A 23,931-nucleotide genomic window follows, 5' to 3' on the forward strand; every position below is an offset into this window, starting at 1 on the left:
TCGTTTGTGCTGGGTTGGTTATATAGTGTCTGTGACGTCCGGCGACCATGAGTCGTTCTTTCTTCTGTCTGATTCCGGCTGAAATCTCCTGGCTATTTGTAGGCTATACCTTATTCATCTAACCTTTTTCTCAACATGTCATGGATATCGATGTTATTGTGTTCCACAGTGTACATGTCAGGCAGATGTGGGTCGTCCATCTACCTGTCTGACTCCGGCTACATCTCATGGAGCTCGTCTGGAAACTATGGCAACAACGAAGACTGCACGGTGGTCTTCCAAAATTCCAACCCTGGTGGCGTCATATCTCTGCAGGTAATGCCCGAGTAGTTACTTCAATGAATGTCAACTCGCATGTCATTTGAAAAATCAAGTCTGATAACAAACTTCTGCAAAGGATATTACACGTGTTGTTAAATAGGTGGAATTCATACAGTATGGTTTTTTCATCTTCTCGTTTGAGGTACTGTGAAGTTTTGATATTAAAGTAACCCATAAGATTTAGGAATTTGAAATCCTAATACTGAATCACTTATGTTTTTGCTTTTAATCTTACGATGCAGTTCCCTCAAGTTAATATCGAGAACTCCGACCACCTTTTTATCTACAATGGAGCGTACTACAGCACACCATCTTCCCCTTCAAGCGATTTCGTGAACAACAACAACATCCCCGGCACATTCTACTCCACCGGCGACATCATCACCTTACGGCTGGTCTCGGATTCGAGTGTAGGTGGAGCGTTTCAGTTGTTGTACACACGTACGGAGTTCACCCCTACGACGTCAGGTAAATTTGTAATTCAAAATTACTTTTTATCAGATGTATACATGTATCAGCTAGCTGTGTTTGTCCGCTATTTTGACAGTGTTGCGTTTATGTATATTGACAGAGGTTTTCGAGCGGGCTAGTAGGCGGGTTAGGGTATGCGGATAGTCAACTTGTCATTTTTATCCACTTATTTGTCCTGTCATGTAGTTAAGAGGAAGGTAGGTGTAAGAAAGATATCAGGAATTCTTGGCCAGAAATGCATGTGGTATGTGAATGTATATAAAAGACCTCTCCTGTAAAGCGACAACGACAGGAAGCAGTTAGCCTGGGTACCATCTGGATTTGCGCCACGCAACGCTCGAAAATTTTTTTCGAGCGTTGCGTAGCGAAAATCCGGATGGTACCCAGGCTAGTCCCAGACGTGATTTTTCGAGCGTTGCGTAGCGAAAATCCGGAGGGTACCCAGGCTAGGAAGCAGTAAGGCAGTTCAAAACACAAGTTAATCTTTGTATTAGGTTTCACATGATTTAAGATAACATGGGGCAAGTCGTCTTTTCTGTGTTTCTTTTCTGTCTTACATGTTGCGGACATTCAAACAGATCCCCTGCTTTTGTACAGACCATGTTCGACTCGTCGACGGTTCAACCACCAACGAAGGGCGTGTGGAGGTGAGGCTGACGTATGGCGGCGACTGGGGCACAGTCTGTGACGACGGTTTTGACATGACCGATGCAGGCGTGGTCTGCAGATCACTCGGCTACTCCGGCGCTTCAGACGTCCGTTCTTCCGCACATTTCGGTCAAGGTAAATTCTCTACATACATTCATGGTACTGTAACCTTGTCGCGGTTGGGAAGGATTTTCTTCGGGGCTGCTTAAGCTCTTCCCCGCCCGCCTCAGCTAGGTTTACGACGGGAGTTAATCAGACCCACCGCGATATATATTGTGCTGGGGCTAATCACAGGCGTAACACTTCTACCGGACGGTCCGTTGTACTGGGCCAGGAAAACTATGACAACCTGCCAAACCACAATAGACTGGATACCAGGCTAATTTTTTAGTAGAGTACACATGTGAATCAGCATCATTGTACTAACCTAATATTTCTTCCATTTAATACCTATACTACAAGATTCAGGGCGGGCTAAATAGAGTTTCATCTCGGGTGTTGTGGCGCCAAGGTCATGAAATAGTCGTTCTATTTACGTTAACCACGTGCTGCTTTATTTCAGGTTCGGGCAACATTTACATGGATGACGTTGCTTGCACTGGGACCGAGAGCAAATTGCGTGACTGCCCTTACTCAGGGTGGGGAGTGCATAACTGTGGACATGGTGAAGACGTCGGTGTTGTTTGTCAACTGCCACGTAAGTTATGAGGATTTACGTAAGATTATCATGTAACATGAAGAATGCATCTGTTGACAACATATATCAAACGAAGACAAGTGATGTACTAATCCAAATGCTGGTGTCAATGTGATAGTGTCAATGGTGTCAATGTGATAGTTAAAAAAAATCAATTCAACAGTATACAAAACCCTGCAAATGTTCATGTACCTGGACTTGTGCATGTTATGTGCATGTAGAATTAAAAAATTCCTGCACCACTCCAAGTTGAACCGGCACTACTAGTCTTCATATGTAAATAAATGGTATTTTGATGTATTTGATGATTTCCATGTATTTAGACCAGTTTCTTCACCACCACAGGTACAACGCCATCGAGTTGCAGCGGATTCCTCTGTAATGACGGGTACTGCATCTCCTCGGCTCTGGAGTGTGACGGCGTCTATAACTGTGGCGACCAAAGTGACGAACACTGCGGTATGTAGCTGCATTATATGACATTAGGACGATACAAGAAGTCAACTTTTTGGTAATTTCCTTAGAAAGTCCATCCTTCGCCATATTGCAAATAAGTGCCTTTCAGGAAGTGAAGGTGCCCAAAAGTGTGACATTACGAGTGTGTTTAAAAGCTGAAAATACAGAATGATGTCATCCAATCAATTAACACAATTCTCTCTCTCTCTCTCTCTCTCTCTCTCTCTCTCTCTCTCTCTCTCTCTCTCTCTCTGTCCACCGTACAGCCAGCAGATTTCGGTTAGTTGGTGGCTCAACTTCAGATGAAGGCCGCCTGGAGGTCCGACCTGTGGACAGTTTCGACTGGGGGACGGTTTGTGACGACCAGTTTGACACGAACGACGCCAATGTCGCCTGCAGATCGATGGGATACTCTCGTGCTGTTGAATTCTTTGGGTCCGCACACTTCGGGCAAGGTATGTTTAACGTTATCCGTATGCGATATATAGTGGTAAAGAACACGATGCCGTCGCATTTTCATGTCACCAGGCTTTGTATCATATGCTTACTCTCCAAGCAGAGGTTTATGGTGGAAGATCGTTTGCTTTTTATATATGGTCTGTTTTTTTGTCTGTTGATGGTGGTAGAGACAAAAAAAAAACAGACCATATAAAAAGCAAACGATCTTCCACCATAAACCTCTGCTTGGAGAGTATCATATGCTGCCCAGCTCACCGTCACTATATAACCATTCACTTTTCTATCCTTGCAATCAACTCATCGGCGTTACCTCACATAATAAACGATACGATGGATAGAGATGTTTACATAGAAGGCAAGTTGAGTACACTGCCCTTTTCGAGTTGCTTGTTCATGGCTGACGTACTCGTCATAGCAATACTGCAGTAAAATCGGGCTACTGGCGAACTGGAAACACATGTCTTGAAATACCGTCACAATGTACTTTCTCTACAACACTTAAAGGGTCGGGGAACATCTACATGGACGATCTTCAGTGTTCTGGGTACGAGAGCAGCCTGTTCGACTGCTCGTACGCAGGTTGGGGAGTTGAGAACTGTGGTCACAGTGAGGATGTCGGTGTCGTCTGTGGAAGTGGTGAAGGTAAGAATAGCTCTAGTGTGAACACTCTCTGATATTTAGGATGACAATCACAGGATATCACATTTCCAATATAGATTGATATCGATTCTATGTTGACCGTGCGACATTCTCTGTTCATTCACAACTTGTTGAGTGAGCTTTGTCTTCAACATGGGCTAGTCAAAGCATGCACTACAATTCAAACAACAAAACACAGGTATATTGAAAAGAGAACGCTTTGTCGGATCCCAAAAACTACCAGCCTAAACATCAAACACTGTGTCAACATGTGTGCCCCTTTTTTTCTTATAGACCCCAGACTTCGTTTGGTTGGCGGCTCAGGTGCACATGAAGGCCGCCTGGAGGTTCGACCATTGGGCAGTTACAGCTGGGGGACAGTTTGTGACGACCAGTTTGAGATCAATGACGCCAATGTTGCCTGTAGGATGCTGGGATACTCTGAAGCCACGGAAGTCCGTAGTTCCGCGTACTTCGGACAAGGTACGGCTGCTTTTGACTCCTACCTCAGACTTTGGGTAAGGTGCCTATTTCCAATATCATACATTGTCTCCAAATCATTATTCACTAGATCATCATTCTCTCCCTTCATGTCTCTCTGTCTGTCTTTTAAAAATATTGTGTAAAATGTCCACAATTAGTAATATCTGAATATATCTGAAATGTTAATGATGATTTCTTGCATGTAATGTAGGCATGTTATTGTGTGCACGACTCATAGGCTCGGGGGACATCTACATGGACGACCTTCAGTGCTCTGGGTACGAGAGCAGCCTGTTCGACTGCTCGTACGCAGGTTGGGGAGTTGAGAACTGTGGTCACAGTGAGGATGTCGGTATCGTCTGTGCCAGCACCGGTAGGGACATGTTTGTTCATAAATTAGGTTTGCAAATCATTTTAAAGTCGAGATTATGATAGACGACTGGTAGATAGAAGACACATATGTATTCTACGTTCAATATGATAGTCCGATTGACAGCATACAAGCACTGCTTCACGTTTCAGTGATCAGATGATGGGACAAATGGGAATCATTTTGTCTTTTTTCGTCTTCTGTTGTTCCTGTCGTGTGGCAAGAAACGTACAGCACATAAAATGTAAAATTGGTAATCTTAATAACCACATTCCACAGGTATACATGTAGAACTGAGTGGCGGTGCCATCGCTGGAATCGTCATCGGTGTGCTGGTCGGTGTCGGTCTGTTGGCGGTGATCGTCCACCACTGCAAGAAGACCAGCTCAAGCCCCACGCCTGCCAACCGAGTCAACCCCAACCCACCTACAGCGAGGGTGACCACCACGACGTACCACCGCCCTACCGTGGTGTCACAAAACCCGCCTTATAACCCCCAGCACCAGCCGTACCCCCCGCCACAACAGTACCCTCCCCCTCCTGCCTACAACACTGCTCTGAACATGCCTAGACAGCCTCCCAGCGGCACCACACCTTACCCCTCCAGCGGACCCGCACCGTATTCGTACTCATCCCAAGATCCGGCGTATGCCCCTCCCCCCGAACCGTTTAGATACGGCATGCAGTAGCTCGTATTCTAGGGCCAGATTGAAATTTGGTTCATTTCTTGTAACCGTTACATATCGGCATACACATTTTGAAAGGCGTAGCCCAACAACTTTATTCAGAAACGCACTGCTTTAACATTTTAATGCGATGTACGTATATCACGTACTTGTGTCCTAAGGTACATGTCATACATGTATATGGTTATATTTATCAGCAACGTTATGTCAGAATGTTGATACCGTGACGTACAGAATTGATAACATAAGTTTTATGAAAAGCAACTATGTCTTTTGCCAAATTGTACAGTCTTCTGTAAAAGCACGACTAGTCCTTTGTAAATCATTGTGTGCCAATTGTTTGAAGATATCTTTATGCAAATAAAAGAGTATTTTGCAACAGAATTTCTGGTGTTTATTTTGTGTATGTTTGCTCGCAAAGCACGTTCCTTAGCGCACTTAGCTCATGGTAGCAAAATAATTTCAGGTTCGAGTTTTAGAATGTCTGTAAACCTCATTGTCATATATATAGCAGATCAATCATGATTATATCTAAGCTTCCCAATTACACCAAGCTCATTGACAATTTTCATCATAAAAACGGACACATGGAAATTTCGGCCTTATCTTCGAAACACAAAAGCAGTCCTTGGCATGGTACTCCAATAAATGTACGATCACAGCTTGTGTTACACCATTGTAAATGATAAGCTTTTCAGAGTTGAACTTCCTCCCTGTCCCACTTCTACAGAATCTTTCACGGGCGCTATTGAAAAGAAATCTCTCAACTCGTCCAACTACTGAGAACTTGATCCCACGCTTCCGTCTCGATTACAATCCACACGTTTCCATAATAACAAGCATCCACCCCCATCTATTGGCATTGTCATTGTCAGACAAATGTTCCACCTATCTACGTACAGCTAGAACAGTGCCTAGATGTGGTCAATTGGCTTTGCACTGAGCTGCACCGTTAGAAATATACATAATTATATATAGTGCAATGTGATTGATAAACAACAACGGAGATATGGTCGTCCGAAATTGTTTTTAGATAACCTTTCGTTTTTGCAACTTGAAAGACAAGAAGGTAGAAGTCAATGGTCATCTGTGATTGACTTGCCGTTGGGTAGTAACGACCAACGACTTATTGTGGCTAGGTTGATCAGATTTCTCGCCCACGCAGACAAAAATGCTGCTTTTTTCATAGCACCAGGTACCTTTTGGAGTTTCATAAAGGGAAAGGCACTCGGTCTATGCTGTTGGCATCTGACGTTAAGATGGCACGGTATCTTTGTCTGCTCGTGTTTGTGACTTTGTTCCAAAACTCGCTTCAATCAGGTATGTGGAATATGTTGGTCATTTAAAACCGAAACGAAAACAAGAAAATTGTCAGCTTTGATGCTTTTTGATGTAGTCGTATCTGTATGAAAACTACTTCAGAACATTCTGTGAACGGTGGCATTAAGAAACGTTATCCTTCAAGTCCTAAACCACACAAAACATACCATATCATATTAGGATTTCAACACGGAAAGTGTGAGATCTTGGGAGTTTTTCTGTAGTGTTACTAGCCACTAAGACGAATGTGTTGACGATTACTACGTCATGTTTTTAATTTGTACCATTAGGTTGCCAGACAGTCCGTATTTCTGGGGCCACCAGGTACCAGACCAGCCGGATGACAACCTACACCATGACGGGTCGGACTCACGACGGCCGGCCGGTGTATCAGAGCTCCCGTGGAGACTACCTGTACTACGACTCATCTGATACAACCTGGAATGTTGGCCCCACCGTGGGGAGTGCTTCGGTGGGGATGTATCTTCGGGGCGACACCAGCTATTACGCTGACGACACGTCCGGCATTTGGTATCTGACCACTGACGTCAACAGCTTTCAGGCAGACAGTCGTGTGAGTGTCTCTTGCTATACATCTACAGGTAAGTACAAAACTTTCTACGTGAATTTTGTTGCAATTTGTGAGCACCGTTAACGCATGGAAGTCCACTATGTTAGACTGCCTAAGATATTCATAGCGCAGGGGATATGCGAGTTTTAGATCAGCCGAATAAAAAAAAAATTTAACGGCTCTCGGTGCTGATATTGACACATTAGCGCACCAATTGCAAATCCGCAGTTTGTTTTAGACAGATTAGCATAAGAGGCTCGGTGGGCGCCACCGTACAGGTGGGAAGTAGTATAAAGTGCCTTTCCAATTGGCACAACGTCGGGCGAGTATCGAACCCGGGACCTATTGGTTCCGAGTCCAACGCTCTAACCGTTGCGCCACCGTTGATGAGTTTATGCACCCACCAACAACTCACTACGTTTTGTCATCTGACACCAATTTACTATTTCCACAGTCTTTCGACAGTCTTTTTCCATATGGTATGCTTATAACTCGGTGACTAACACTTAAGTGTCTGTCTTTGTGATTGATCCGTGTATTTTGGGGATATGGCTGTAAAAATTTGTTAAAAGTAGCTGTGTATGTATATGTACTCGTACCTGTACTTGTCTCCATGATTTGAATATACAGTGTTAAAAAAAAGACAAAAAAAAACTCGGTGACTAAACAAACATGGGTTTAAAATCATATTTCAAATGGATTATCATCGTACCCTACATGTTGTTTTCGTAAGGTATCGTGTTGGGGACAAGCTCGTTGGAGCTTAGCACCGGGGCCATCATCGGCATCGTATTCGGAGTCCTGGCTGCGGTTGTGCTGATCGTCCTCTCCGTCTGTAAGAAAACCGGCGGGGCCAGTCCTGTAACACCTGTCTAGTCCTGCCGTGCCGGATCCATCTGTCCCCCACAACCAATCCTAGGTTACCCTCCATCACAACCACTAAGTATTGTGCTTTAAGCAGTTGTCGGGTTATGGGACAGATCCCTCATTTTGTTGTGAAATTTTAACTATGTTTTGCAGTGAGTGTGAGTAAAAAATGTTGCGTGTTTGGACAGTGATGTTGACATTCATATGGCCATATGTTGGCATATGCGGTACGAAGTTGTACATGTCAAGTTAATCACATAAATCCCCTGTCACACATTCACGAACTACCCACGAATTCGTTCCCGAACACCAGCCGAACAGGTTAGCTGGTGTTCGATAGAATTCTGACCAGATTTAGGCCACGCCTATCTTTTGCACGTACAACGTGGGACAGAGTGGCATGATTTTGTAAGTTTTAATCAAAGTACATACATGTATTTCGTTCATAGAAGAAGCACACTTGTTACATTCGATTTTGTTGCACAAAATTTGTGTCATACTGACATACATCAAGGAGGCTCCTTTGTAAACCTCCGTGTATATAACACGCTAAAAACGCCAGAATTTTCAAAGCTCTTGTCTAGACACAGATTGCCAAGGCAGACAACAGAACATTATCGAGAATGTTGCAAATTATCAAAAGTTTGTTTAATGTGGATTAATTGGTTACATACCATAAGTTTGTGTGAAGTTCAGAGTTATATTAGCAGATTGTTGTGTTGTGCCATGATTTAATGTTTTCTGGAAAAGATGGGGAACTAGACAATAGGTTTGGTCCCCTTAAATACTCAAAGAGTGGTTTTCTTTATTTGAACAGAAATGAAATCATCCGGTGTAGGGGAAGACAGGTGATACGAGAAAAGTTTTGTAACATCTTTGTCAAAGAAATGGCTTTAAGTTTTGTCAATAAAGATTTATCTGTTTTGATGTTTTAGAATGTCTGTGGACTTTGTGCACCCTTTATTGTCATATATAGAAAAACAGTTATGATCACATTTAAGCTTTTCAGTGATATGAGGCACATGACAATGTGCATCATACAATCGAACACATGACACTTACAAACACAGCCCTTGACCTGGTAGTCGACTGATGAAATTTCGGTCATAGCTAGCTTGTGTTATAGCTATTGTAAAAGATCTTAGCTTTCCAAAGATGGACTCAATTCCTATCTCAGATTAGAGAACTTTTCTCCCCCTTTAGCTTCCCTCTTATACAGAATCTTTCACGGGCGTCCAACCACTGAGAACTTTTCGGTGCGCCACTAGCTTCTCTTTCTGCAGTTCACATTATTATACCGTTCAAATGTCTGTTTCAAAGTTCTAGTGCTTCTACAGCAGTCGTTTCTTTACCCGGACTGAAAATGATCGATATCACACTCTCTCCCACACACATGTGCCCGTCTCGATTACAACCCACAGGCTTCTATAGTAACAAGAATCAATGATCGTCATCTGCTTGCAATGTCACACAGCTGCTTACAGCTAGCTCAGTGCCCAAAAGTGGTCAATTGGCTTTGCACTGAGCAACACCGTTAAAAATATACATAATGCAATGCGGTTGATAAACAACAACGGAGATGAGGTCGTCCAAAATCAAGTTTTTAGATGATTTTCTCGTTCTTGTAACTTGAAAGGCAAGAAGGTAGAGGTCAAGGGTCAGTTGACATTGAAGCAGGTCAAGTTGCCGTTGGGTAGTAACGATCAACACAACTTATTGTTGACGGGTTGATGATTGATCGGATTTCTCCCCCACAGGTACCAGGTACCTATCAGATGTTCCAAGGCACACGCTCTACGTTGTAGGCATCTGACATTAAGATGGCACGATATCTGTTTCTGCTCGTGTTTGCGATTTTGTTCCAAAACTCGCTCCAATCAGGTATGTGGGAATATGTTGGTCATTAAGGCTGAAACGCAAACAAGAAAATTGTCAGCTTTCCTGCTTTTTGATATGTAGTCGTATCTGCGTATTGCCATGAAAACTACTTCAGAACATACTTTGAACGGTGGCAATCAGAACCCTTATCCTTTAACTAAACCACGCAAAACATAGGATTGTAACACGGACGGCTGTTGGAAGTTTTTCGGCAGTGTTACTAGCCACTAAGACGAATATTTCTTCATGTTTGTGCCATAAGGTTGCCGGACAGTCCGTATTTCTGGGGCCATCTTGTACCAGACCGACCTGATGACAACCTACACTATGACGGGACAGACTTACGACGGCCGGCCGGTGTATCAAAGCTCCCGTGGAGACTACCTGTACTACGCCACATCCGATACAACCTGGAATGTTGGCCACACAGTGGGAAGTAGTTTGGTGAACTTGTATCTTCCGGGCGCTACCAGCTATTACGCTGACGACACGTCCGGCACATGGGAGGTGTACACCGGCATCTACTTTCAGGCAGACAGTTTTGTGAGTGTCACCGGTACTTGTACAAGTAAGTAAGATCATTTCTACATTCATTTTGTGTGAAACAACCTGTGAGCAATGTAAGCTAAAAGACGAAAAGATATTTTCTGTTCTGTTAACAGCGATTTAAAAATCTGCCGAATAACAACAAATTACTAGTAGGTCGTTTATATAAGTCGTTAAAAGAAGTCAACAAAATGCCGAAAGACCGACTCCTTCAAGCTATCATTTTAGATAAAATTTTGATAAGTTTCTTGTTACCAGTAACTCAATACTTTTTGTCTTCTGGTAGTAATTTACTGTTACTATGAGTGTCTCTTTCGACTGTCTATTTCTATATGTTATGCTTTATACGATGACAACAAAGGTACATTGAAACGAAAGCGTTTATTGGGATCTCAAAGACTAACGACCCAAACACCAGACCTTTCATTTTCGAGAAAAAAAACGCGTGTCCTTTTTTTTCTTAATAGTAGTTCTTGTGAAGTTGCCTGTTTCTTCTGTACCTACAATTAGCCCTCGGGCATGAATTTGCAATAAAACAATCATTATCTTATAGACCTTAGAATTCGGTTCGGCTGCAAACTAGCGATATGTAGCGCTTCTCTTAGAATAGAATACAATCTACGTGACGTGACATAGCGTTACACAGATTACATTCATTTCTACAAACACCATGCTTTCAGGAATTCAGGTCTATCTCAAGAGCGGAAATAACATGCTCCTCCATCCTCGAAGCTCAATTTTGCTTTCTTATGTCTAAAACTGCAGATGACAGACTTCGTTTGGTTGACGGTTCAACTACGAACGAAGGCCGCCTGGAGGTTCGCCCATCAGGCAGTTACACCTGGGGGACTGTCTGTGACGACAATTTTGACACCAGTGACGCCGATGTTGCCTGTAGGATGCTGGGATACTCAGGAGCAACGGGAGTCCGTAGTAACGCGTACTTTGGACAAGGTACGACTGATTTTAAGTTCTACATGTACCTCAGACTTTGGGCAAGGTGCCAATATCCAATATCATACTTTATTGTCTCCAAATCATTATTCAGTATGAGATCATCATCCTCTCCCTTCATGTCTCTCTGTCTGTCTTGTAAAAGTATGGTGTGAAATGCCCATGATTATTAGTAATATTTGAAATAAAATGTTAATGATGTATGTACTATACATGTAATATAGGCAAGTTCTTGTGTGCACGACTCAGACACGTTATTGTGTACACGACTCACAGGCTCGGGGGACATCTACATGGACGACCTTCAGTGTTCTGGGTACGAGAGCAGCCTGTTCGACTGCCCGTACCCAGGATGGGGAGTTGAGGACTGTATCCACAGTGAGGATGTCGGTATCGTCTGTGGCAGCTGGGGTAGGGACATACATTGTTTTTGCACTGTTTCTTCTTCCCCTTCTTCTTCTCCAAATAAATACGGTCAATGACCTGGACCAGACGGCTGTCACCATAGTAACTGGTGCTGTAGCAGACACCTTATGATGTTGGGTTACGTAATGTTGCCATGCAGAACCGAGTTCTAAAGGGCTGCATGGTCCCCATATGTGTTTGTATCTGAGTAAGAACAAACTGGCCAGTAGTTACTTTAGTATAAGCTCTATAAGTAGTTGACAAATACAGATTTTTAGAAATATGCTGAATAACAGCAACAACAAAATAAGTCGTTTAGAAACTGTCGAAAGACAGAATCCTTGAAGCTACCACTTTAGACAAAATTTTTATAAGTTTATTATCACCAGTAACTCAATACTTTTTTGTCTTCTGATATTAATTTACTGTTTCCACGAGTGCCTCTTTTGACAGTCTATTTCTATATGTTATGCTTTATACGGTGACTAGACATGGATTCAAAATCATATCTCGAATCTATTATCATCGTACTCGACTTGTTTTCCTAAGGTGACTCGGTCTCGTCGGGGCTGAGCATCGGGGCCATCGTCGGCATCGTTGTCGGAGTCCTTGTGGTGGTGGTGGTCGCAGGTGTTTTGGCCTGTGTTTTGTGCTGCGCCGCCTGTAGTAAAAGCGGGTCTGTAGCAGCTGCGCCACAAACCGTCAGTCTTGCCGTGGCTGCACCAACCGTCCCGCCGCCGATGTATTCGTCCGGCCCAGGCTACCCTCAGCCCACAGGCTACCCTCAACCCACTCCCTACGCTTCACCACAAGGCTTCCCGAACCAGCCAGCGCCGTACCCCTATTAAAACGAGGACCAGACGGGCTGCTGATAGTGACACTGACTAACACGTTCAAAACGTCACAGATTTTACACGTATGTTGTCGATCGACATGTTGCTTTCTTGTAAGTTCATGGTGGCACAATTAGCTACAGCATATATGTATATATATATCATATTGGCATGGAAGACAGACTGATCATAGCCTGCAGGATAGTGACACTGTGATTAACAAGTTTAACAACATCAAGGTTTAAACATATGTTGCCAAAATTTAAAAGTATCTATTCAGTGCCACACTTTCCTTTGATTGATTGAAGTACTTCACTGCTTTCAATACTAGTAAGTTATGCTGGCTTTTCCAAACTTTAACTTGTCAGATTGCCATGACAGATCTAGATAACAGGACATTATCTGGAATTTCGCAAATCATCATAAGTACGTTCTTGTGGATCAATGATTCCACAATAGTGCGAGAAATTATATATCAGCAGATTGCTGTGCTATATGCTTTGATTTGATTTTTTTTATACAAAATAGACTGGAGAGCACGTTTTGTAAGTTTCAACCTGAGCGGCTTGCTTTAGTTCAACAGAAACCTTCCATTGAAGGTGAAGACATGTGATACGAAAAGTATTTTGTAAGATACCTCTGTGAAAATCATGGCTGTATGTGGTGTCAATAAAGTTTTGTCTATTTTGATAGAAGCGTTAGTTTCATTTTTCTCCGGGGCACGTATTGGCTATCAAACATTCAAATTGTCTAGAAACAGCTTAAGAATGTTCAACTCTTTTACAAATATATATGTCTTTCAAATGTTTGCCTGAAAAATGTTTGAATAGTACATTATCTGAAATGGCATCTGTAGTAGCCAATGTTGTCCCGGTTTTTGCACTGAGCTTATAGGGTTTCTGTTTACCTTCATTGGGTTGGTTATGCCCTTACATGACCTCAGTGCGAGATGTGACGTCAGTGCATTCTTTAGTCCCAGCAAGGACAAACTCATCGGAAGACTGATGTTGGGCTTTTAGAAATACAAAGTAAGTCATCATGCTGTATTCTTTACTCTGTTCTGCTGTTTTAATACACGGGCACAAGAGTTTGTAAACAGTCAAAGTGTGTCAATGTCCGGGTGTCAAGCCAGATACATGATCCTGCAAAATACATGACTCCGACACTATTTGGGGCTCCAATATACAAGGGGTGGGGTGGGGTTGGTCGTGATGTGGGGGACAAAACCTATAAACCTAACCGTAAATCTAAACCTAGCCATGAACAATGATATCCCAACTCTAACTCTTTACTCCGATGACATATCGTATGTGGCAGCTCAAGGATTTGGCTCAACACCGAATGTTGCCCCGATGACCCCGGCAGGTAACAACCATTTCAAAACCGGGAAGGGGGGGGGGGTGAAAGAATATCCTAACGTATTGTTGGGAAGACATCATATATAAAATCTATTAATAAAAAAATAGGTACATCATCGTACTATCACCTAGGGTATACGTACCGTCACAGAGAGTTATCGATACCCCTGCCCGATAAATGTCAGTCAGCCACAGAGACGAAACTTGATATCGTCCCTTTTATTTCGGAAGAACCCGTATAGCGGCCGTACCAGTTACACCCCGGTGACGAGCGTTCCCTCCAACATGTGAAGTGTTGGGGGGCAAAGACAAGTTTTTCACATCTTCTACTACTTTGGAGAGATGAAGGACAGTGTGTGTCAGACTGTGGTTGCCGTGCGGGCCCTACCACTGGTGTTATTCCTCCTGAGTGGGACAGGTGTGATCGGGCAAGACTACCCGGCAGGTGAGTGGCCGCCATCTTTGTTCTGACACTTGTAATCATGACGATACATTCCGAGTCATCCGGGGTTTAATATATACCGCAAAATGAAAACCAGTCTGCACCAAATTACCAGATTTGAGGCCATTTGACTATGATACGGAGGCCTATATCCTTTCTCAAGTTAGCAAATTCACAGTCTATACTTTCAATTTTGGTCATGTTAAGTTAGTCCACTCGGCCCCATGCCCAATACATGTAACGTTAGGAGAACACAAGGAATTTACAACTTTATAACACCAGCTTGGAAAATTATCTTGTGTATTAAACAAGCTTCTTTGGTCTTAAGAGATAAGTGAGTCCTGTTAACTCACATAGATCAGAAAAAAATCATAAATCAAACTCTAACTTATGCGTCCTGACTTCATGTTTATCAATGTAACATAACACGGAAGGCATTGCGGTATGTATTGTCCCCGTGGCAGGGTCTATCATGGCGACTTAATCGGCATTCTTCCAATTTCTAGGTAGGGTAGAACTGACTAAAACGTAGTCGCTGAGTGAAGGCAGTGCCATGAAAGATAACACATTCTATCAAATTGAATAATTAATCTTCATTTCAAAACGACAGTATATATATATAACGTTATCTTTCATATTTTCATTCCTTTGCTCCGTTTTGCGAACAGAACGGCTTGTTTATAATGAATGAAGACCATTATATTATTGTACATTTTTGCCCCACTTGGCAAAGCACAAAACACATCATATACAAAGTATATGACGTTAGATGTAACGTTATATATGTCTAGTACATGTATACACAAGTACATTGTACTTTCGACTTTTATAGTATGCTCTTGCTAGAGGGCGGTCTGAGCCTAATGTTTGATTCTAGTTTATATATCACTTGCAACTCTTATTGTATTCAGTATTTTGCGTTTCCACTCAGCCTCTCATTATTTTCCACTGTACAAAAAAGCGAGAAGAAGTTGACCTGTCTGTATTAGCTCAGTGACTAGAACACTATGTATTAGCCTAGTATAGTACCCTTGTATGTTCCTTATGTATGTATGTCTAAGTCAAGTAGTGCATATTTTGTCTCCAATTTTCTATATACGTTTGTTATGTGTCTGTCATACTCAGTATCTTGACCTGTACCTAGCCCGTCGTGGCATGAATGTACAATAAAGGTATTTCACAATAAAGGTATTATTCTTTACCACAGTCAACGGGTACACCGTTCGTGCGGGAGACTGCCCTGGGAACGACATCTGGTCTATATATGGAGACGGCATCACCCTGGGCGCATGCGCAGAACGGTGCACGAATCACCCTGACTGCGTCTCCTTCATGTTTTGGAACAACAGAAGATGTTTCCCGAAGACCCAGACATGCGCAGAAACGGATAAAAGCGACCCGGATAATGTGTTCTACGACAGAGCCGGTGTCCTGAATACAGGTTTGTCCACATTGTATATGTAATCAACAGCACAAACCACAGTTAAGAAATACCTACTTGATAAAGGCTTGGAAGAAAGAAACTGCTAAAGTATCCATCATAGATATGTTAATTTTGTCCTAATTTGCATAAACTGTATTTCACAATGCCATCTTTACTGCAGATGCCATCAATAAAATGCTGCAATTACACACTACAAGTGTGTATTGTTACCTCATAGAAACGTAATATACTAATTTGAACCCCATACATTTTTTGCTTAGCTGACGCAGTAGGTTTCTGGCCATTGAACTCACAGTACGGAGCATCAGACGCAACAGGAAACGGAAATGACGGAGTAGCAAGAGGAACCCAGTTAGCACCAGGTCCAAATGGAGACGCCAGCGGCGCCTTCCTGTTTTCCGGGAGGGCAAGTTCCTACATCGACATCCCCAACAACGGCAGGCTGGATGTACGGTCCTCCTACACCATACTGGCACACATATATCCTACAGGTCAAGCCGGGCCGATCTTCAACTACGTCGGGAGCAACAATGCCTGGGCGGTACATCTTTGGCAAACGGCTCCACGGGAGCTGTTCATGAGGTACGTCCATAGCCTGCCTGGTTTCCAGTCTATTCTATAGCTCCTGTTTGTTCGCTCATCTGTTTATTCAGTAGGGTAGGGTAGAGTAGGTAGGGTAGTGTAGTGTAGTGTAGTGTAGGGTAGGGTAGAGTAGGGTAGGGTAGGGTAGGGTAGGGTAGGGTAGGGTAGGGTAGGGTAGGGTAGGGTAGGGTAGGGTAGGGTAGGGTAGGGTAGGGTAGGGTTGGGCCGTAGGATAGGGTAGGGTAAAGTATGGTAGAGTAGAGTAGAGTAGAGTAGAGTAGAGTAGAGTAGAGTAGAGTAGAGTAGAGTAGAGTAGAGTAGAGTAGAGTAGCGATCAGAGGCATTGATAGCTCTCAACATGACAGATCATTTACATCTGAGAAGTAGCCGTCACGACCTTCCAAAAATGACTGTGCACAATGAAGTTTGTCAAAATGGGAAACATGTTATCAAACGTGTGAAAATCATACCAACAATAGAACCTAGGATTTGTTTGTATGTTTGTTTTCCCTCTCATCGGTTGATAAGATTGTAACAAACCAATTGTCTGTTTCAGGACGGTGGGACGAGATGGGCATTTCCCAGTTGCCGTCGGAGCGACTGTTCTGCGGCAGAACGCCTGGAACTACGTGGGCGGAACCTACGACATTTCCACGGGGGTGGAGTCCATCTGGAACGACGGTGACGTGGTCGGCCAGAGGCAGATCGGGGTCCCGTCGGTCGCAACTCAGTACCCCATCCGGGTGGCAGTGAGAGACGGAGACGGTCGGTACTTCGCTGGCCGGATAGGCTGTATCCAGCTGTACGACTACGCCATGACGAAAGAACAGATCGTCGCAGCGCGGGATAGGTGTGGCCATGTTGGAGGTGATGGAGGTTCGAGTGTCACCGAGAACACAGGTAAGAATACATGTTTATAGCAGTATATCAAGAAACTACATAGAACTTGTCTAATCACAATATATATATATATGCGTCATACACATCAACTGATCGATGCTATGGACATGTTATATATCATAATTTATCAACCCCATAACCTATGAACATAGTTTATGGGCGATTTAGAAAATGAATGCATAGACAGTTAAAAGAACGTACAGAAAGATGTAAGTTCACTGTATCTTTGTCTTGCACAAAATAGATAATAATTATATACATGTATCTGCACAGTTTCTTTGCAGATAATTAAATGAAACAATCGCAGAAATCTGTAATAATCGTTATGATATTCCACAGGTACAGAACTGAGTGGCGGCACCATCGCCGGTATCGTCGTCGGCGTGCTGGTCGGTGTCGTTCTGTTGGCAGTGCTGATCCACCGCTGGATCAATGCCAAACCACGTCCCACGCCTGCTAACCGGGCGGCCAACCCGCAGCCAGTGACGATGAACAACACGACGACGGTCCACCGCCCTACCGTGGTGCCACAAAATCCCCCGTATAACCCTTACCCCCCTCCCCCACAGTACCCACCCCCTCCCGCCTACAACACCGCTGTGAACATGCCTACCCAACCTCCCCAGTTCCATCCTACCCACGACCCGGCGTATCCCCCTCCCCCCGAACCGTTCAAATATGGAATGACGTAGCACGTCGTCCAACTTGGCCTTCAAAACCCAACAATTCCTAGTGGACAAATAGGCCCAAACTGTGCTATCGGAATTCTATTTGGAAATATTAGTTACAAACATTTTCCCAGGATCAGACTTTGATTATTATTTGTCGGCTGTAATATTTCACTGCTGCATATACCGGTTTCATATTTTATTCGGAAACACGTGGATTATAATAATATTATTGTGACGCGGACTTCACTCGGCATCTACTTGTATTTCTAATGGTCAATATTTATCTATTTGTCACAAAGATATGGAATGTAAAATATATAAAGGAGTATTTTTCAACATAGCTATTGATGTTGTTTTTGCGTCCAACTTTTTTAACAGGTAATGGCGCATATCATCAAGTCATATCATGATGGAAGATCATTGACAGATATACAGAGCTTACGAACCTAAGAAGTTGTCGTAATTCAGATTGAGGAGTCCCTCTTGACTTACATCTCCAGTCAGAGCAAATCTGAACCGGTTTCGGTCCATTCCATTTTTACAGTCTGAGTCAAAGTCCAAGGTCGGAACACGAGGAGTCGCATTTATCGAAGAGCAAAGTAACAGTCAATAATATCACGTGATCACATTTACATACGCATGCTCATTATCCATTATGATTGACGGCTTCACCCCACGCCGAGCGACGAACAAACAAATTTGATCACAGACCTTTAGACTTTCCTAACACTTCAACGCGCCATTGAAAAAAGAATAAAAGGAAGGAGTCGAGGGACGCTGTATAACCACTAGGCGTTAAGATGGCTCGGTGGCTGTTTGTGCTTATTCTGGCCACACTGTTCAACAGCTCCTCTCAACAAGGTACGTGGAATGTGTATGTCATAAAAGTTTAAGTGTCAAAACCAACATATTTGCTTGGTGTTTGTACTTTAAACTGCCTCGGGACTTTGAGAAAGTGTTTAGACAGAAGACGCGGTCGACGCTGTAGCAACTTCACATTAAAATAACACGGTTAATGTTTCTGCTTGTAGCACCTCAGTAAGTTATGTGGAGTGCGTATGTCATAAAACCAAAGAGTTTTAAGCACACGGTCGCCAGCTTTAATGTTCATGTGACGTATGCGTCGTGGCAGTGTTTATGTGAAGAAACTTGTTTCAAAAGAACAATGTACCATAATGTGGTACTAGTTAGTGATATGATTTTGTTAGTGCGGCATATGTTGTGTTACGTTGTTGCTCTAGCGATGGATAGCAACTTAATGAAATGTATATCAGATGGCTAACTGTGACATTAAGAGCTTTTGGTTTTCTCTCTTCCGCCAAAACGAGCGAAGAAAAAGACATGTTTATCATTGAGGTTATTAATTAGTAGATTTGTAACACGTTACTTCACAACTAACTGTGCTCTTGGTCACGTATTAATATTTGTTATTTGACTTACCTGACTGAGAATATTTCACTGGAATGACCCGTCACCTATTGTATGGGGACTGCCATGCTGGCTTAGATTTTTTACTAGTATTCCTTGGAAACGATCGTTAGTGTACTCACCCAGGGTATTAGCAAACAAAAGCGGCAATGGGGGGCATTGAACGCGAAAAATGTTTTGGCCAACGCCATTGTTCCACCTGCTACACCGATCTGACGCAAGATTACCGCGGTATTTGGTCCAAGATCATAACGCCAGACAAGGATAGGCTGCTGTGTGTCTATCTGTGGATTAGATATCGCCGATTGATGACATATGGAGACGATAAAGTACTCTGACTAATCTGAAAAAAAAAAAAACTTCTTGACGTGGACACACCATTGTTCAAGCTAATTTTACAAGTGTAGATGTATTACATGATACGTTTGAGGGTCTTGTTGAATCTCAACATTAAAAGTATTTTCCCATCTTAAAGCCAGTAGAATCCGGCTGGTTGGTGGCTCAGGACCGCACGAAGGTCGAGTGGAGATTCGGACGTGGTTCAGTTACAACTGGGGGACGGTTTGTGGCGACTCATTCGGCTTGAAGGAGGCCAGGGTTGTGTGCAGGATGCTGGGATATACGGGAGCTTCGTCATATCATGGCTCAGCATATTATGGACAAGGTATTGTATCCATATGCCAACCAGCCTTCTGTACAGTTGACCTGACGTTACTTAATCATATCCATTCTCTGGCAGTTTTAGATGCGTATATTAGCGTATACTAGCTCACTAAGCATACCTACAGACAAGCGAGTACTTAGGTAATGGCTGTTATGTGCATTTTGTGTTAAACGGTAGGCTCTGGGAACATCTACATGGATGGCCTAAGGTGCACTGGGACAGAGAGTAGCCTGCTTGCCTGCTCGTACCGACGATGGGGACTAAATGACTGTTCTCATAGTGAAGACGTCGGCGTCGTCTGTTCTTCCGGTGAGGTGAAATTTAAAACCCTTTGCAATTTGGGCAGATCAAGAGAACTCACTAATGTAGTGTTTCAGCCATTCCTGTAGAAGTATATTATAAACATTGGTAGAAGAGGTATAACGGATTTTGTCTCTTATGTAGAACTATCAGCAACCATTCCGACGCCCAAGGCATGCAGTCTGACCTTGATGTGCTGACGGAGTGGCAAAACCGTTGGCAGATGTCGTTCAATCCCTCCAAATGCCATATCCTTCACATTTCCCGTAAAAGAAATCCTACCAGAACGCAGTATTCTCTTTGTAATGAAATCCTAACGTCAGTTAAGACCCACCCTTATCTCGGACTCCAATTGTCCGACGATCTGCGGTGGGACACCCATATCAACCACGCCACTAGCAAAGCTGGTAAAGTCCTAGGGGTCATTCGGCGCAACTTGACCCATTGCCCATCTCGGGTCAAGGCCACCTGCTACAAAGCGCTGGTTCGGCCCCACTTGGAATACAGTGCCACCGTCTCGGACCCGTACACCACCAAGGGGATACAGGCGGTGGAGGCCGTCCAGCGCAGGGCCGCCCGAGTGACCCTGAATGACTACCAGCGGACTAGCAGCGTGACACAAATGCTCAACGACCTGCTCTCCTCTCCGAAAGGAGGAGAAAGGCCCGCCTCACAACTTTTTACAAACTGACCCATAATATTATTAAGATCCCCACCAGCAACCTGCTCAAGCCAGCCCAAGGGCGTACCCGAGGGAGCCACCAGTATAAATATCAACCTATACATGCACGAACAGACACTTACAAATATTCCTTCTTCCCTCGCACAATCCCCCAATGGAACGCCTTGCCTGGCCCGGTAGTTATGGCTCCCACCGTTGAGTCCTTCCGGGCCAGGCTGGAGGCCTGCCCGCCTTAGACCAAGGCCTCCCCCCCCTAAAGTGCCCCATCAGGGGCTATATGGGGGTGTAGCCGGGGCTCACATAACATCTTTGAGCCCCGGCAAAGATGAAGATGAAGATGTAGATGCATTCAAAATATACTTATTCAGCCGCATTCAAAATCCAAACTTATAATAAACAAGAGTTCCACGATCTCATACCTTCGCCAAATAATGTTAACCCTTGCGGTTGACGAAGTATACAATTTTAATCATTGATTTTGTAAATAAGAGCCTCATTTGCATGGATTATTTCAGTTGATCTTATTCTCCAGCCAATGATAGCCTTATCTTAACAAAAAGGCTACTACTAAAAGTATTATAGCACTTCCTCATAAATTATGTAAATGAGGTCATGACCCTAGCATGTCCAGATCACGAGATATCTGCTGCAGTACCTAGGAAAGCCGCCAGGGGCCCCAAAATCTAATCATTTCTAGGTCTCATGAAGACCTACCCACCTACCAAGTGTCATTCCAATCCATCCACTGCTTCTCGAGTTATCTTGCTAAACCACAATCACACACACAAACGCTACTGAAAACATAACCTTCTTGGCGAAGGTAATGACAATTAACTGTTACCATATTAGGTTGCCCGACGGTCCGTATTTCCGGTTCGACCTTGGTCCAATCCAATCGGATGACAACCTACGACATGACAGGAGAGTTTCGCAATGATCGTCCGGTGTATAAATCCTCTGGTGGTGAATATCTGTATTCGTACTCCAACAGCCAAGGGAGGATACGTTGGTATGTTGGTCCTACTTTGGGGGACACTGTTGTAGGATTATATGTAGCAAACGACACCAGCGTCTACGCGGAAGACATCACTGGGACCTGGCACCTGTTCAGCGGCAACGGATTTTTTCCACACAGTCGTGTGAATGTCACTTGCGTCGACGTCGGTAAGTATTACATTTTCCATCAACATTGCCGTGTCACCCATCTGCAGTGGTTATGTGGACTATGAACTATGTACCATAATGTGGTATATGATTCTATCATAACGATATACGTCTTCTTTAGTATCGCAGAAGACACATTGTTAATTACCTTCGTCGATACGTTTATGTGTTGGGTACACCATACATAAGGGTTGGCGATTTCTAAACGGTTATAACTTGGGGTGTGGTGAATATTAATGTTTCGTCATGACGTAGGTAGGTTGGGGTTAGGACATGCTATGGTTTTGTAATTTCTGAGATATGTTATACGTACCTCAAAAATGTGCTTTTGATCACGTAGTTCTTATTGACCAACCTGGTCAACAAAAACATTCTCGAATTACCCTGTTACCGTGATATTTGGTCCACGAGCAAAATGCCGGACATTGATAGTCACAGTAGTCGGGTTAGAATTTACGTGCATCACAGATAAATGACATACGGAGACAATAAATAACCTTACAATGGCTATCTCTGTTGTTCAGTCCAAAGTTAGAATTATTTTTTCCAACAAGCCAACAGAATCCGGTTGGTCGGAGGATCAGGACCGCACGTAGGTCGTGTGGAGGTTCGGCCGTCCTACAGTTACAGCTGGGGGACCGTTTGTGACGACTTATTCGGCTTGAATGACGCCAGGGTTGTCTGTAGGATGCTGGGATATACCGGAGCTTCGGCATATCATGGCCGGGCGTATTATGGACAAGGTATAGACTTGGTTATTTAGTACGTATAATCTTTGTGGTAGGAAAACGTGTTAAGCCAAAAAATTGTGTTAAACGTTATTTCGTACTAGCACGCTTTTCCATGACAATTTCTGTTTGGTAGTAAACGAATGGGATAAATAACCAAAGCTCGAGGTATTGTACCAGCTGTTATGATAAGATATATACTGCTATATGATACTAACCGCTATTGCAAACCAAACTGCTTCTCCAGAAGGCAATGCTGGCAATCAGGTATGCACGTATTAAGGGCTATGACTCAGTATTAATTATTGATACTGTCATAACCCTACCTGATATGCACTTTCAGACTAGTACTTGTACTTTTTATAAATCTTAGAGCTAAGTCATAAAACAAATTAGAAAATCAGGATACGCTTTGTTTTGCATGATAGGCTCGGGTGGCATCTACATGGATGACCTGGAGTGCACTGGGTCGGAGAGTAGCCTGTTTACCTGCTCGTACCGAGGATGGGGAGTAAATGACTGTACTCACAGAGAAGACATCGGTGTTGTCTGTTACACCTCTTCTAACGCTACTACGGCGTTGCCTCTTACTCTTCCTCTGTTACCCCAAACATCTAGACCTGGAAATGGTAAGGTTCTATTCATTTCTAGTAGAATTCAGGTATAGAGATTTCGCGATGCAGTGTTTCAATGTACTCAAAGTCGAAAAAAACAACAAGGGATTAAGGTACTACAGCAGAAGTAGAGGAACGTTAGAGAATTTTGTCTATATTGTGTAGTTGAATCAAGATACATTCAAACATCTTATAGAAACACAAATGCTAAGAGTGTATAACAGCACCGTGATAACAGCGCATCACAAATAAATGACTTATGGAGACAATACTAAGTAAATAGGCTAATCTGACAAACTTCTCTCTGCAATGGACGCACTGTTGTTCAGTCAAAGATTAAAATTATTTTT

The 23,931-nt window shown here is 43.3% G+C and overlaps 1 protein-coding gene across 1 annotated transcript in view; it reads left to right on the forward strand.

Moving 5' to 3' along the window:
- The window catches only part of LOC109479647, a 31,554-nt gene that overhangs the window by 1,485 nt on the left and 6,138 nt on the right, over positions 1–23,931 (forward strand). Inside the window, exons 2-29 of the mRNA XM_019781633.1 lie at positions 170–315; positions 564–789; positions 1,390–1,575; positions 2,003–2,137; positions 2,483–2,596; positions 2,860–3,048; positions 3,557–3,694; positions 3,986–4,174; positions 4,413–4,547; positions 4,824–5,232; positions 6,627–6,634; positions 6,841–7,022; positions 9,746–9,752; positions 10,129–10,434; positions 11,178–11,366; positions 11,643–11,777; positions 12,321–12,617; positions 15,612–15,845; positions 16,109–16,430; positions 16,987–17,330; positions 17,670–17,929; positions 18,546–18,600; positions 18,794–18,862; positions 19,905–20,093; positions 20,271–20,402; positions 21,925–22,239; positions 22,794–22,982; positions 23,396–23,596. Of these exons, the coding sequence (XP_019637192.1) occupies positions 170–315; positions 564–789; positions 1,390–1,575; positions 2,003–2,137; positions 2,483–2,596; positions 2,860–3,048; positions 3,557–3,694; positions 3,986–4,174; positions 4,413–4,547; positions 4,824–5,232; positions 6,627–6,634; positions 6,841–7,022; positions 9,746–9,752; positions 10,129–10,434; positions 11,178–11,366; positions 11,643–11,777; positions 12,321–12,617; positions 15,612–15,845; positions 16,109–16,430; positions 16,987–17,330; positions 17,670–17,929; positions 18,546–18,600; positions 18,794–18,862; positions 19,905–20,093; positions 20,271–20,402; positions 21,925–22,239; positions 22,794–22,982; positions 23,396–23,596 (5,301 nt within the window). The remainder of the gene's footprint in view (positions 1–169; positions 316–563; positions 790–1,389; positions 1,576–2,002; positions 2,138–2,482; positions 2,597–2,859; positions 3,049–3,556; positions 3,695–3,985; positions 4,175–4,412; positions 4,548–4,823; positions 5,233–6,626; positions 6,635–6,840; positions 7,023–9,745; positions 9,753–10,128; positions 10,435–11,177; positions 11,367–11,642; positions 11,778–12,320; positions 12,618–15,611; positions 15,846–16,108; positions 16,431–16,986; positions 17,331–17,669; positions 17,930–18,545; positions 18,601–18,793; positions 18,863–19,904; positions 20,094–20,270; positions 20,403–21,924; positions 22,240–22,793; positions 22,983–23,395; positions 23,597–23,931) is intronic.

Source organism: Branchiostoma belcheri, unplaced genomic scaffold (assembly GCF_001625305.1).
Source record: "Branchiostoma belcheri isolate BF01 breed outbred unplaced genomic scaffold, Haploidv18h27 scaffold5, whole genome shotgun sequence".
Lineage (NCBI taxonomy): Eukaryota > Metazoa > Chordata > Leptocardii > Amphioxiformes > Branchiostomatidae > Branchiostoma > Branchiostoma belcheri.